General features: G+C 44.9%; 1 protein-coding gene across 3 annotated transcripts; it reads right to left on the bottom strand.

Moving 5' to 3' along the window:
* Positions 1-463: 463 nt before the first annotated feature.
* LOC132389060 (gastrula zinc finger protein XlCGF26.1-like) lies at positions 464-10142 on the bottom strand. 3 transcript variants are annotated; one of them, XM_059961472.1, is made up of 2 exons: positions 9875-10140; positions 464-5218 (listed from the first exon to the last, which is right to left on the bottom strand). In XM_059961472.1, exon 2 carries the CDS (start codon positions 4808-4810, stop codon positions 3536-3538), a length of 1275 nt encoding a protein of 424 aa, XP_059817455.1. In that variant the 5' UTR covers positions 4811-5218; positions 9875-10140; the 3' UTR covers positions 464-3535. The 3 variants fall into 3 exon arrangements, 2 of the variants coding, with proteins under 2 accessions (XP_059817455.1, XP_059817456.1); XM_059961473.1 differs by having other exon boundaries at positions 9906-10140; XR_009510412.1 differs by lacking the exon at positions 464-5218 and adding an exon at positions 5384-5663 and having other exon boundaries at positions 9906-10142.
* Positions 10143-13775: the final 3633 nt, after the last annotated feature.

Raw genomic sequence — 13775 nt, 5'->3', positions numbered from 1 at the left:
CAATTTACACTTGTCTACGTTCATGCAAAGTGGGTGTTGTTTAATCGGTTTGGCTTGACCAACATCTACATCATGTACTGCGCCCGTGGTTTGCTTGGGAACATCGGGAAATAAATCTTTGTACTTCAGAATTAATTCCTTCAGCTGTTGTTGTTGCTTTGGCTGCAGATGAGCCAACTTGTTATCAATGTTTTCTAGAACAACCGAGTTCATTAGCCTAACTGGGACCATGTTTGGCTTGTGAAAAGTCTCAGACGAGTCTATTGTTTCATTCTCAGGGTTACCAGATTCATTTGTTTTGACAACAATACTCACAGATGGTGCCTGCTTGTCAAAAAAGGCTTTATCATATTTATGTGCACCACCTGTGTTAGTTTACGTCAGTCGGGTGTTTTAATAACAGAATTCACATTATTAATTTGAGAGACTATCTCATACGGTCTATTGAATTTTGCCTGGAGTGGATTCGTCAACATAAGGCAAGCACCTTATCCCCCACCTGGTGTTTTCTTTCGCGAGCGCTGTTATCAAACCAACATTTTGTTTTGAGAAATCTTTAAGATTTGTCTCGCTAGACTACAGGCTTGGTGTAGTTTATTTTTGGACTTCAAAACACAGTCTAACAAGTTAACATGTACATCCCCATCAATCCACTGTACCTTTAACAAGGTCAAAGGGCACCTCGCTCTGCAACCAAATACAAGCTCAAATGGACCAAAGCCCAGTGATTCCTGCACTGACTCTATTTCTGTGGATGAAAGCAAATATGTTCCTTCATCCCAGTCTTTTCCATTTTCAACACAATGTCTTAATCATTGTTTTGAGGGTAGAATGAAATCTTTCTAAAGCCCCTTCTGGTTCCGGATGGTATGCAAATGATGCAATCTGTTTTGCTCCCAATTCATAAACTACCTGCTTGAATAATGCAGATATACAAATACATCCTTGATCAGACTGTATTTCTTTAGACAAATCGAATAAAGTGAAAATCTTGGTAAGAGCCTTCACCACAGTTTTAGCTTTAATATTTCTGAGAGGCATTGCCTCTGGGAATCTGGATGTAGTACACATAATAGTTAGCAGATACTGATGGCCAGCTTTAGTCTTTGGCAATGGGCCAACACAATCCACTATAACTTTGGAAAAGGGTTCACCGAATGCAGGTTCAGGCCACTGGGGTGAGCTCATTAGGTTTACCCACAACTTGACAAGTGCCTTTTGGAAACTCTTATTCAGCGTAAACATAATTTCATGAGTTAAAGCAAACTGATCTGCTAATCCAGCAGATTCCTGCCGAGTGGCAGCATCATTTCCATCTAAATACGTCTTTATGTCATCAGGGACGCACCTTCAGAATTCTTCAATTGAAACCAACTCTCTCAAGCTGTTAAAATCATCATTTACATGTTCAGATGTGCATCAGTAGTCAATAGACACAAATTTCTCATAAGCAAATTCCGTATGTCTGGTTCACAGATTTCTTCAAATTTCTAAACTTTTGCCTGTCTGCTTCTGGGACCAACCCGTAAGCTTTGAGCACAGCCTGTTTCACTAGGTCATAATGTGTGGTCATAATGCGTGGCCATGTGGTTAAGGTGTTGAACTAGCGATCTGAAGGTCATGAGTTCGAGCCTCAGCCGAGGCAGCTTGTGTGTCCTTGAGCAAAACACTGAACCACACACAGCTCCTGCACATTTATAGCCCAGTGGCGATGATTGGGGCAGCATAAATAAGTAAATAATAAGCTGCTTCAGCAACTGTCAAAGCAGAATAGGCTTGCTAAGCCTTCCCCTTAATTACACTTTGTAAGAGAATTTTCTGTCTGCTTTTCTGCCTCTTTAGCCTGAAACTGCCTCTGCCTTTCTGGAGCCTCCATCTTTAATATTTCTAACTTCTACTGGAGCTCAAGCTCACGAGGTTTACTTTCAGGAAACACCTCCAACTCCTTCACTTTAAACACATCCTCAGATACATAATGCTCAGCTATTATCTTCTGCATCTGTGCCCTCCTCATTGTCAATTTCACCTTAGCAAGTATTAACGTTCTAGCAATACTCAACAACTCAATCCTTCTGGTGTCCTCTAATGCCTGAGAGGTTCACACTTCCAGATATCTATCAACATCCATTGCTGCTGGTTTTCCACACACAAGTAAATCAAAAGGGATTTCCCCAATGAAATTGATAATTAATCAATCCTTAAATTTGTCATATCCCAGACACAGCCCCATTTTGTTACAAACCATAATGGTTTAGAAATGAACCAACAGCAAAAGACTACTCCCAGTGGCCACACATTTTAATTCCACATCCCATTCCCATGCTGATATGTCTATCCATGGCCTCCTCTACTGTCAAAATGAATCCAAACTCAGGTTGGAGGAACAACACCTTATATACCGGCCGAGTAGCCTCCAACATGATGGCATGAACACTGACTTCTCTAACTTCTGTTAATGCCCCTCCTCCCCTTCTTACCACATCCCTGACATATTTAGTTGTTTACCTGTTCTCCCCCTCCCTCTGGTACTTCCACCCCCACGCTTTTCTTTCTCCCAAGGCCTCCCGTCCCATGATCCTTTCCCTTCACCAGCTCTGCATCACTTTCGCCAATCACCTTTCCGGCTCTCAGCTTCACCCCCACCCCCTCAGGTCTTCTCCTATCATTTGCATTTCACCCTCCCCCCATTACTTTCAAATCTCTTACTATCTTTCAGTTAGTACTGTCGAAGGGTCTCGGCCCACAACGTCGACAGTGCTTCTCCCTATAGATGTTGCCTGGCCTGCTGTGTTCTATCAGCATTTTTTTTGTGTTTGTATTTCCAGAATCTGCAGATTTCCTCGTGAGTGTTATGTGTATGTATGTGTGTAAATATAACTCCCAAACTTCTGAGCTCAGGGGAAACAAGGCTTGGAGTCTGGAGATGTTAAAGTATTAAAGTTCAATTCATTCACAGAATAGGTGATGTGAGAGAGATATTTTTGTAATCCAGGGTAAATGTTGAGAGAAGGCAATTATGTTGTATTCCACAGGTTCCATGGTGGTAAAAAGAGAGAACAGTCGCTCTAGATTTTATCCATCATCTTTACAAATGTACATACGAATTATCACCTAAAGTGAATTGTCATAAGGGGTATCATCAAATGAATGACCACGCCACAGCCAGGCAAGGGTTAACACATAAGTTGTCTCCACAGGATATCCCAAATCAGATCCACTCCTGTGGAACAAATGAGGTGACAACCACACATTCGATGTACGGTGAATCGATAATTAGCCCACCCTTGTGAGCGAAGGAAAGTTCCAAACAGTGATCCTTGGCTACTAGTTCCCTGGTTTTGATCCTTCCATTTTTCCTCCTTTGTCTCCGTCTGACTCTGAGTGTCTGTGTCCTCAGTTAAAACTAAACAAGCTGCGAGCAATGTAAACAAGCTGCAAGTCAGACTGATTCACCTTCTTAATTTCTCTCTCTCTCTCTCTTAAAATGACAGTCTACAGCAATCAAAACCAAAGGATTCATAACAATGGCCTCTCCTTACTGTGAACTGACTGGTGTGCCAAGAGGTGGGATGACTGAGTGAATCCTTTCCCACATTCTGAGCCTCTCTCTAGTGTGAACTCGCTGATGACTCTGTAGGGTGGATGACTGAGTGAATCTCTTCCGACAGAATAAGCAGGTGAACGGCTTCTCCCCAGTGTGAAGTCGCTGGTGTCTCTGCAGGGTGGAAGAGTCAGTGAATCCTTTCCCACACACTGAGCAGGTGAACGGCATCTCCCCACTGTGAACTCGCTGGTGACGCCGTAGGGTGGATGACAGAGTGAATCGCTTCCCACATTCTGAGCAGGTGAATGGCTTCTCCCCAGTGTGAACTCGCTGGTGTCTCCGTAGGGTGGAAGAGTCAGTGAATCTCTTCCCACAGACTGAGCAGGTGAATGGCTTCTCCCCAGTGTGAATTCGCTGATGTACCAGTAGGAGGGATGACACAGTGAATCCTTTCCCACAGACTGAGCAGGTGAATGGCTTCACCTCAGTGTGAACTCGCTGGTGTCTCTGTAGGGTGGATGACAGAGTGAATCCTTTCCCACAGACTGAGCAGGTGAATGGCTTCACCTCAGTGTGAACTCGCTGGTGTCTCTGTAGGGTGGATGACAGAGTGAATCCTTTCCCACAGACTGAGCAGGTGAACGGCTTCTCCCCAGTGTGAATTTGCTGATGTACCAGTAGGCGGGATGACAGTGTGAATCCCTTTCCACAGTCTGAGCAGGTGAACAGCTTCTCCCCAGTGTGAATTCGCTGATGTACCAGTAGGGTGGATGACAGAGTGAATCCTTTCCCACAGACTGAGCAGGTGAAAGGCTTCTCCCCAGTGTGAACTCGCTGGTGACTCTGTAGGTTGGATAACTGAGTAAATCTCTTCTCACAGACTGAGCAGGTGAACGGCTTCTCCCCAGTGTGAATTTGCTGATGTACCAGTAGGCGGGATGACAGTGTGAATCCCTTTCCACAGTCTGAGCAGGTGAACAGCTTCTCCCCAGTGTGAATTCGCTGATGTACCAGTAGGGTGGATGACAGAGTGAATCCTTTCCCACAGACTGAGCACGTGAATGGCTTCTCCCCAGTGTGAACTCGCTGGTGACTCTGTAGGTTGGATAACTGAGTAAATCTCTTCTCACAGACTGAGCACGTGAATGGCTTCTCCCCAGTGTGAACTCGCTGGTGACTCTGTAGGTTGGATAACTGAGTAAATCTCTTCTCACAGACTGAGCAGGTGAACGGCCGCTCCCCAGTGTGAACTCGCTGGTGAGCCATTAGGTCAGATGACAGAGTGAATCCTTTCCCAGAAATTCAGCAGAAGACCAGTCTCTGCCCAGTGTGAACTGATTGGTGTGTCCACAGGTGGGATGACCGACTGAACCCCTTCTCACACACAGAACAAGTGAATGGCCTTTTCCAGTGTGAACTTGCTGATGTACCTTTAGTTGAGATGACCGAGTGAATCCATTCCCACTGTCTGGGCAGGTGAATGTCCTTTTTCCTGTGTAAAATGATGGGCGTGCCAGTTGGTCAAAATCACCGAGTGAATTCCTCCCTACAGTCTGAGCAGGAAGGGTGGACAATTGGATCCCTTGCTCCACTTCTTAAATATCTAGGCAGAGACAACAAAACTGGCGTCTCGTGTTTGAGCTTCCTGGAGATGAATTCCTTCTCATTTTTAACCTGTAAAAAAATTTACAAAATCCATCAATGGGTTTAGGACAACATTTCAGATGAGATTACTTGAGTTGCCAAGGTTTGATCTGGTATCACACTGTTACAGTGAGGTTCACCCCAAGTTGGACAGAGAAATCATCTCCTGACTGGGCAGAGTGCTGGAATCTGGAATGACCATCAATTATCTGATGCTCTTCCTGTCTCTATCAGAATGGGGCATTTCTGTCGTCTCCAATCTGTGACCTGGCTCATTTTGACTCCCTCCATTGGTATTATTCCCGGCTCCTGCTGAGCGGCATGTGTTCCTTGTCCCACAGTGACTGAAACACTCTCATGCAAATTGTCTTTCTTGACGTGCAGCTGGGATCTTCTCTTGTGTATTATTAACAAAATGCCACAATTTTAACGCCATTTAAAAAATTCCCGCTGAAATGACTGGTTGGCCGCACATCTGTTAAAAGGACTTAGAGTGAATTTTTGTATTATTTCAGGTTCTTGTCGCAATCATAGAAAATTTCAACACAGAAACAGGCCCTTTGGGCAATCTAGTTTGTGCTGAACTATTTAAACAGCCCACTCCCACACCCCTACCATCCAGGTATCTACAAAAACCTCTTAAACGTTAAAATCGAGCTCGCATGCACCACTTGTGCTGGCTGCTCATTCCACAGCCGGATGACCCTCTATGTGAAGAAGTTCCTCTCATGCTCCCCTTAACATTTCACCTTTCACCCTTAACCCATGGCCTCTGGTTGTAGTCCCACCCAATCTCAGTGGAGAAAGCCAGCTTGCATTAACACTATGTGTGCCTCTCTATCACAATCAAATCTCCCCTCAATCTTCTACATTCCCAGGAATAATGTCCTGATTTGTTCAATCTTTCCTTATAATCCAAGTCCTCCAGACATGGCAACATCCTTGTGTATTTTCTCTGAAATCTCTGAACTTCTTTTACATCTTTCCTGTAGGTAGGTGACCAAAACTGCACATAATACTCCAAATAAGGCCTCACCAATGTCTTCTACAAGTCATCTATTGTTGTCACTACTGTGGTTCATGCAGGGCAATGGGCTAAAATATTTCCTTCCATCCCTATCTAACTGTGATACCACTTTCAGTGAATTAAGGACTTGTATTCCCAGGTCCCTTTCTTCTACAACACTCCTCCGTGCCCGATCAGTCACTGTGAAAGACCTCCCTTGGTAGGTCAGACCAAATGCCACAACTCACACTGGTCTGCATTAAATTCCATTTTCCAATTCTCAAACCATTTTCCCACCTGGTCCAGATCACACTGCAAGCCATGATAGTCTTCTTGCAGCCGCTAAACCTCCAGTCTTGTTGTCATCCACAAATTTTCTGATCCAGTTAACCACACTATCATCCAGATTACAGATATAGATGACAAACAACAACAGATCCAGCACTGATCCCTATGGCACACAACTAATCACAGGATTACAGTTATAGAGGCAACCATCTGCTACCACACTCTGGCTTCTCCCAAAGACAGTGTCTCATCCAATTTACTGTCTCATCTAGAATGCTGAGTGACTGAACCTTCTTGACCAACCTCCCATATGAGACTTTATCAAGTGCCTTGCTAAAGTCCATGCAGACAACATCTACTGCCTTGCCTTCATCCACTTCCCTGATAACCTCCTCGAGAGACTCTGAAAGATTGGCTAGTGCCATGCTGTCTATCCTTTATCAGTCCACACCTATACAAATACTTACAGTATATACTTGGTTCCTGCACACACATTCCAATAACTTTCCCAGTTCTGATGTCAAGCTCACCAATGGATAACTTCCTAGTTTATTTTTACAGCCTTTCTTGAACAGCAGAACAACACTGCCTGTCCTCCAATCCTCCAGTACCTCACCTGTCACTAAGGATGATTTCAATATCTGTGCTTAGGCCCTGATAATTTCTGCACTTGTCTTCCGCAGGGTCCTGGTGAACAACTTGTCAGGCCCTGGGGATTGATCCACACTAATTTGCCTCAAGACAGCAAACGCCTCCACCTCTGTAATCTGTACAAGGTCCATGAAGTTAATGCGGCTTTGCCTCACTTCTCCAGACTCTGTGTCCATCTCCTGAGTAAATACGGATGCAAAAAAAATCTCCCCAAGTCTATGCTATCCTTCATATGGATTACCATTTTGATCTTCCAGAGGATTAATTTTTTTTCCCTTGCAATCTTTTTTGCTCTTAACATATCTGCAGAATCCCTGAGGATTCTCCTTCACCTTGACTGCTGGGGCAAACTCATGCCTTCTTTTATTTCTTTCATAAGTGTTCACTTGAATTTCCTGTATTTCATAAGTACCCCATTTGCTCCTATCTGCCTGTACCTGGTATGCACCTCCTTTTTATTGATCTGGGAGAGGAAAGCCAAAGGGGTGATAGATCTGCATGCTGGGAGGTGGGGGTAAGGAGGGTTAAACTAAAGTTGCAGGGGGAATGGGAGCCTGAATAACGGAACAGATAGTGGTGGAGTTGTGGAGAAAGATTTTGTTCAGGCCTCAGACAAAGTCAGGAATGAAAAAGTTGAGTGTGGTGCAGTGAATATGCTGAGCCCTGTGTATTTCAATACAAGGAGCAGCGTAGGAAAGGCGGATGTGTTCAGGGCATGATCAACACTAGGATCTGGCAACTGTGGACTGGGACAGGCTGCTTTATGGCAAAGGTGTGCTTGGTAAATGGGAGGCCTTCAAAGCAAAATTCTTAAAGTAGAAAGCGGGTATGTCAGAATCAAAGGTAAAGATAGAAACTGTAGGGAAACTTGGATTGCAAGAGATATTCAGACCCTGGTAAAGCACAAAATGGAATTACATAACAGGGATAGGCAGTCAGTTTCTTATGGAGTATAAGAAATGCAAGAGAACACATAAGAAATAAATCCGGATGGCTAAAAGATGGCATGAGGTTGCTGTCACAGAAAAGGTGAAGGATAATCCTCAGGGATTCTAGTGATAGATTAAGAGCAAAAGGATTGCAAGGCAAAAAGTCGGTCCTCTGGAAGACCGGAATGGCAATCCACGTGTGGAAACAAAGCAGATAGGGGAGATCTTAAATATTTTTCAAACTCAATTTACTCAGGAGATGGACAAAGGGTCTGTGGGAGTGTGGAAAAGCAGCATTAACCATTTCAACCCTGGGGAAAAAACACTCCTCTGGCCACTCACACGCTCAATACCCCTCATCATTTTATACACCAAAAAATGTCTCTAAATATAAATAAGGAAATTATACATTGCACAACCTACTTTCCATGATTCAGTACATTTACACAGACAGGTGTGTAAGAAGGGCCCAACAAATATCAGGGACAAACGGGCCCAATGCACCCCAAACACAAACTGTTCCTGCTGCCACCATCCAGGAAATGGTATCACAGCAAAAGGACCAACAGGCTCTGGCACATCATCTTCCACCAGGCCATCAGACTGATTAATTCATGCTGATACAATTGCATTTCAATGTTATATTGACTGTCCTATGTGCAAACTATCTATGTAAATTACACGTTGCACATTTAGATGGAGATGTAAGGTAAATATTTCTACTCCTCATGTTTATGAGGTATGTATCTAATAAAGTCAATTCAATTCACCCTCTCCACTATCTGTTCTGTCATTCTGGCTCCCATTCCCTCTACAACTTATTTTAACTACATCACCCCCTCCCCTGCTCACTACCACTAGTAAGCCTTACCACTAGATTATTCATCCCCTCTTGTTCTGTTCCTCTACCTGACGAATCCCCTATCAGGCCTTTGACTTTCCTCTGCCAGGTAATTCCCCCCAACAGGTTATGAAGTGCTCCACCTGTTGTTGTGGGGGATGGCCACTAGAGTACTCTGCGATGCCTATTTAACCTCATTCCCCTTCCTGATTCTCACCCAGTTTCCTGTGTCCTGTGGGTGTGACTCACCTCTCTGCATGTCATATCTATCACCCCCTCCAACTGCTGGATAATCTGGAATTCACCCATTTCAAGTTGCAGCTCATTGAAGTGCAGGGTTACAAGCTGCACATCTTGTAGGTGAGGGCATCAGGGACACTGGAGGCCTCCCCTCCTTCCCTCCTATACCCCTCTAATTTGTAATAATCTCCCCTCTAATTTGTAATAACCAGTGTGCAGATAAATCTTGTACTGTGCATTTTTTACCCAGTGACAATATGTGCACAGTGAATTTTATATAGAGAGGTATTCATTTTCACAGCTGGCAAATCACTGTTGATAAGTACTTTGATCGAGTTCATCTGCACTCTCACACAACCTATGTAGCAGGCCTGTAACAGGAAATGGAGGATTTTCTCACCAAATCTTTTGCACATTGTCCATATGTGGTTTGCTTGCTAAATTTTGCTTTAAAAAGTCAGATTTCCAAATATCACTCCACTTCTTCCCACTTGCAAATTCTCCAGCAACTTTTGCATCACCAAAATGCAAACAGGCATCACTAGTTTCTGTATTCTACATAAATATTCCCCCTGAATCCTCCCCCAATGACTGAGGGTGGTGAATTCAGTGAATGCAATGCCAATGTATATGAAGGGAAGGGCCGTTCTCTGTCTCACTGGAGTCTGACACATTTGTGATGTGAAAGCTACTTGTTGCCCAGGGCAAAGTTGTTTGATGTCATTACGTACCCAGAGAGAATGGGACAAAACATGTTCTCACCGGTCGAAAAGTCCAGAGCAAGAGGAGGTAAAGGAAGCAACACACACTAAATACTGCAGGAGTTCTGCAGGCCAGGCAGCATCTGCGGAAAAAAGTACTAATGCAGATTTTCTCAACTGGTGATGTAAAAGATTTTTGTTCCCTTTCTCCGAGTTCCTAATCCTTGCATTTAGATAGCTGGAGCTCAGCTCTGTCTGAGAGATCCATCGGTTCCCATTCCCTCATCAGCCGGAAGCTCCCCGGGCTCCGTGTACGGATCGTGGGGCTGAGAGAGGGGGAAGAGGGCAGGACTGTCCCGAGATTGCGGATCACGGTGTCCGGATTTCACAAGAATCGTCCCGAAGTCGGTGTTTAAGATAAAAAGACGGAGAATCGCTCTTACCTGCAACCGACATTTTCAAAGCCTTCAGTGTACTGCGCGCATGCGTGAAACTCAGTGACGTCATCAGCCGGACGCCTGCGCATTTCATCGGCGCTTCAGCGCCGGTGAAATTCTTAACTCATGGCCCCATGGGTAGTCACGGTGCCATTAAACATTTCTGCAAGCACCGGTTCAATGTCCATACCTCATTTTTTTTACCGTGGGTATCGAAAAAATCTGCAGCTGTTTAACGCAGAGAGCGGCTCCCATAAACAATATACTCAATATCAACGTGTATCTAATGCCAATGTAAAATGCAGATATAAAACACAGGAGATTCTGCAGTTGCTGGATATTCCTCTCCAAAATTACTGCCTGACCTGTTGATTTCCTCCTGTGTTTTGCAGAAATTGACCACCTTTTTTTTTCGATCAACCAGTTTCCAAATGCTTCTAATCTTTCACCTTTAACCACATCCTGCTGGTCTTATTCGTCGTCCTCCTCTGGACACCATCTCTCTCTGGAGCCCCTGACTCAATCTGGCAAATCTTCGGTTTCTGACTCTGCACCATCGAAGATTCACTCGCGAGTCTGCTGTCAGACTTTAGAGATGCATTGTGTTGCGAGACCGCAGGTTCGTTTACTGTGAGTGTCGCTTTAAGGGCCTGAGTGAGGCGGGGCTGTGACGTCAGACACAGGCTGCGGCAGCCTGAGGGAGCGGGAGAGGGAGAGGGAGACAAGCTGTTGGAACTTCAGCGTGTGACTGCTATAGGCTGCAACTCTTCCATGCCCAAAAGGTACGGTTGATCTCATCATCGGCACGCAGTGCACAACTGATCTGTGACTGTCACTTCGTATCATCCATGTGTGTGGATTTGCTGGAGTATCCTGTGGTATCACTTTTGTTGGCCCTTACCTGGAATCGGGGTGTTCTGTGGTAACCACTTGAAGACGATATTCCTGTCACTGTCACCTGGTGATATTTCTAAGTGGATTTCGGAACTAATCGACGGATAAGATCTTCGGCGACTGTTATTTCGTTCATCCAGCGTGGAATGTGTGTGGAATTCTTCGTAATTGCCTTCTCTCTACGTGTTCGTGTGGATTTACAAATCTCTCCTCTCACTCGCTTATTCCGTGGATTACTGAACTTTTCCACTTTACCATCTGAAGACTTTAAGCATTGTTTCCAAAGCTTGATAGTTTGGGAGCTATATATACGCATTACACAGTTAACTTCTGTTTACTTCCTTTAATCTTTTATATTTGGAGTAGATACTGTTACGTACCCCGTGACGGGTCAAAGAACCAGCAGAAATAGGAAACAATGTATTGCTGTAAACTAATGCTGTTTATTAGTAATTACGCGATACAGCAATATAAATGCAGATATATCAAACAGGATAGCAATGATTATATGTGTGTGTGTGTGTGTGTGTGTGTGTGTGTGTGTGTGTGTGTGTGTGTGTGTAAATAGGAAAGCCAAGCTTCTTCACGCCTCGGGGTAAATAGATACCGTCTGACGGTGATGAGTGAAGTTCGGTTCAGTTCGTGGGATTGAGTCGAGTAGTGATGGAGAGAGAGAAGGAGAGGTTTGAGTCTTCAGGTAAGCTGACGCCGTCGATAGTCCCGTCGTCCCCCGAAATCCTTTGGAAGTCACCGACTGTGACCACTACAAACGGGACCGTTCTTCTGTGGTGGAGTTATTAACCCAGGCGAGGGATGGGCACACGAATAACTCCCCACAGGTCACAGCCTTTTCACACTGCGAGAGCCACTGATCGATGCTCCGGATCGATCTTCCAAAACCCACCTTTTTCTGTGGACACAACAAAGCTGATTCAGTGTCCAAAACCATGTGCCTGGAGGTCTATCAGCGGACCTCCTACTTATCTCACCGTGCTGAGCCCCAGCTGTCCATCAAACAGTTCCTCCCTTCTCTCTCTGGAAGAACACAGAAGCTGACAGTGTCCTTGTAAAAGTGTCAACAAGCTTGCAGAGAAAGCATAACACCACCTCCGAGCACTCACTCACTCACTCACTCTCTCTCTCTCTCTCTCTCTCTCTCTCTCTCTCTCTCTCTCTCTCTCTCTCTCTCTCTCTCTCTCTCTCTCTCTCTCTCTCTCTCTCTCTCTCTCTCTCTCTCTCTCTCTCTCTCTCTCTCTCTCTCTCTCTCTCGTGTTGAACATCTCCCTCTCTCTTTTCAAAAACACAGTTCATAGGGGAATTCAGGACCCCGTCACAATACTAATGAAGATAGTGGTTTAACATCGAAACCAGACTCAGTTAGTGATCTATTGCTGCTGGTAGGTAACAATTGCAACAACCCAGCTGTCTGAGGCACAGTCCTTTAAAGTTGGTGAAAATGACACAAAACGTTGAAAAGAGCGGGGAAGAAGGAGTTTAACCAACTTCGTCCGGAGCCCTGAACAACGTCACAACCACAGTGAGCTCATCGACTTGTTCAGCCCGGAGACAATCATGCAGGGAATTCATGCAGGTGGATAAGATGATGAGAGGCATAGGTCGTGTGGATAGTCAAAGGCTTTCTCCCAGGGCTGAAACGGCAAACACGAGGGGGAATCGGTTTAAGCTGCTAGGAAGTAGGTACAGAGGAGATATCAAAACTATTTTTTTTTAAGCAGAGTGGTGTGTGGAGTGCACCGCCAGCGACGGTGGTAGAGGCGGATACAATAGGGTCTTTTAAGGGACTCTTAGAAAGGTACATGGAGCTTAGGAAAATGGGTGGCTAATGCGGTAGGGTAATTCTAACTATTTTCTAGAGTACGTTACATGGTCGGTACAACATTGTGGGCCAAAACATCGGTAATATGTTGTAGGTTTCTGTGATTCTACGAAATTGAAGGGAAATCTCCCGTCCCACGGAGTGGTGACTAGTTGCAACTCATCATCTCAGGAAAGGTGAGAGGGGAACGATAGGGAGAGATTTACATATACTGATATGGAACAGAAACATGGGCAGGGACCAACTGGGTCGAGTGGCCTCTCAAGTGAGACACGGGATTTGATACAAACTGATTTATCTTTCACAGATTCACAATATTAAACGCCAATCTAGTTTAAGGCTAATATCAGCACAACAGACTCCTCCAATGCTCAGTGACCAGGGTTCAGTCCTGGGTGCGATGAGCAGCCGCAAGAACTGCAGAATCTGACAGTAACAGTCCCTCAAGAACCTGCAGCTGCCTTCAGTCACCGTGATGGTTAGACTTTTAATACGGAGCTGATTTGAACTTCCTCCCTGATGTGAAGTTGCTGGTGTTGCAGCAGCTGGGATGATTGAGTAAAACTCTTTGCTCACTCCGGACAGAAATGTGGCCTCTATTTAGTGTGAACTCACCGGAGCATCACAAGGTGGGTTAACTGAATGAGTCTCTTCACACACACGGAGCAGGTGAACGGCCGCTTCCCAGTGCGAAGCTGTTGGTGAATCTGCGATGCCCGACTGAATCCCTTCCAAAATGAGAGCCGGTGAATGACGTCACACT

Source organism: Hypanus sabinus, unplaced genomic scaffold (genome assembly GCF_030144855.1).
Source record: "Hypanus sabinus isolate sHypSab1 unplaced genomic scaffold, sHypSab1.hap1 scaffold_47, whole genome shotgun sequence".
NCBI lineage: Eukaryota > Metazoa > Chordata > Chondrichthyes > Myliobatiformes > Dasyatidae > Hypanus > Hypanus sabinus.
The sequence above is the reverse complement of the archived record's forward strand: the minus strand, read 5'-3'. Positions and strand labels throughout refer to the sequence as shown.

Excerpts from the sequence above, each read along its gene's own strand:
- LOC132389060 (XM_059961472.1), bottom strand. The coding sequence starts at position 4,810 with ATGGCTCACCAGCGAGTTCACACTGGGGAGCGGCCGTTCACCTGCTCA.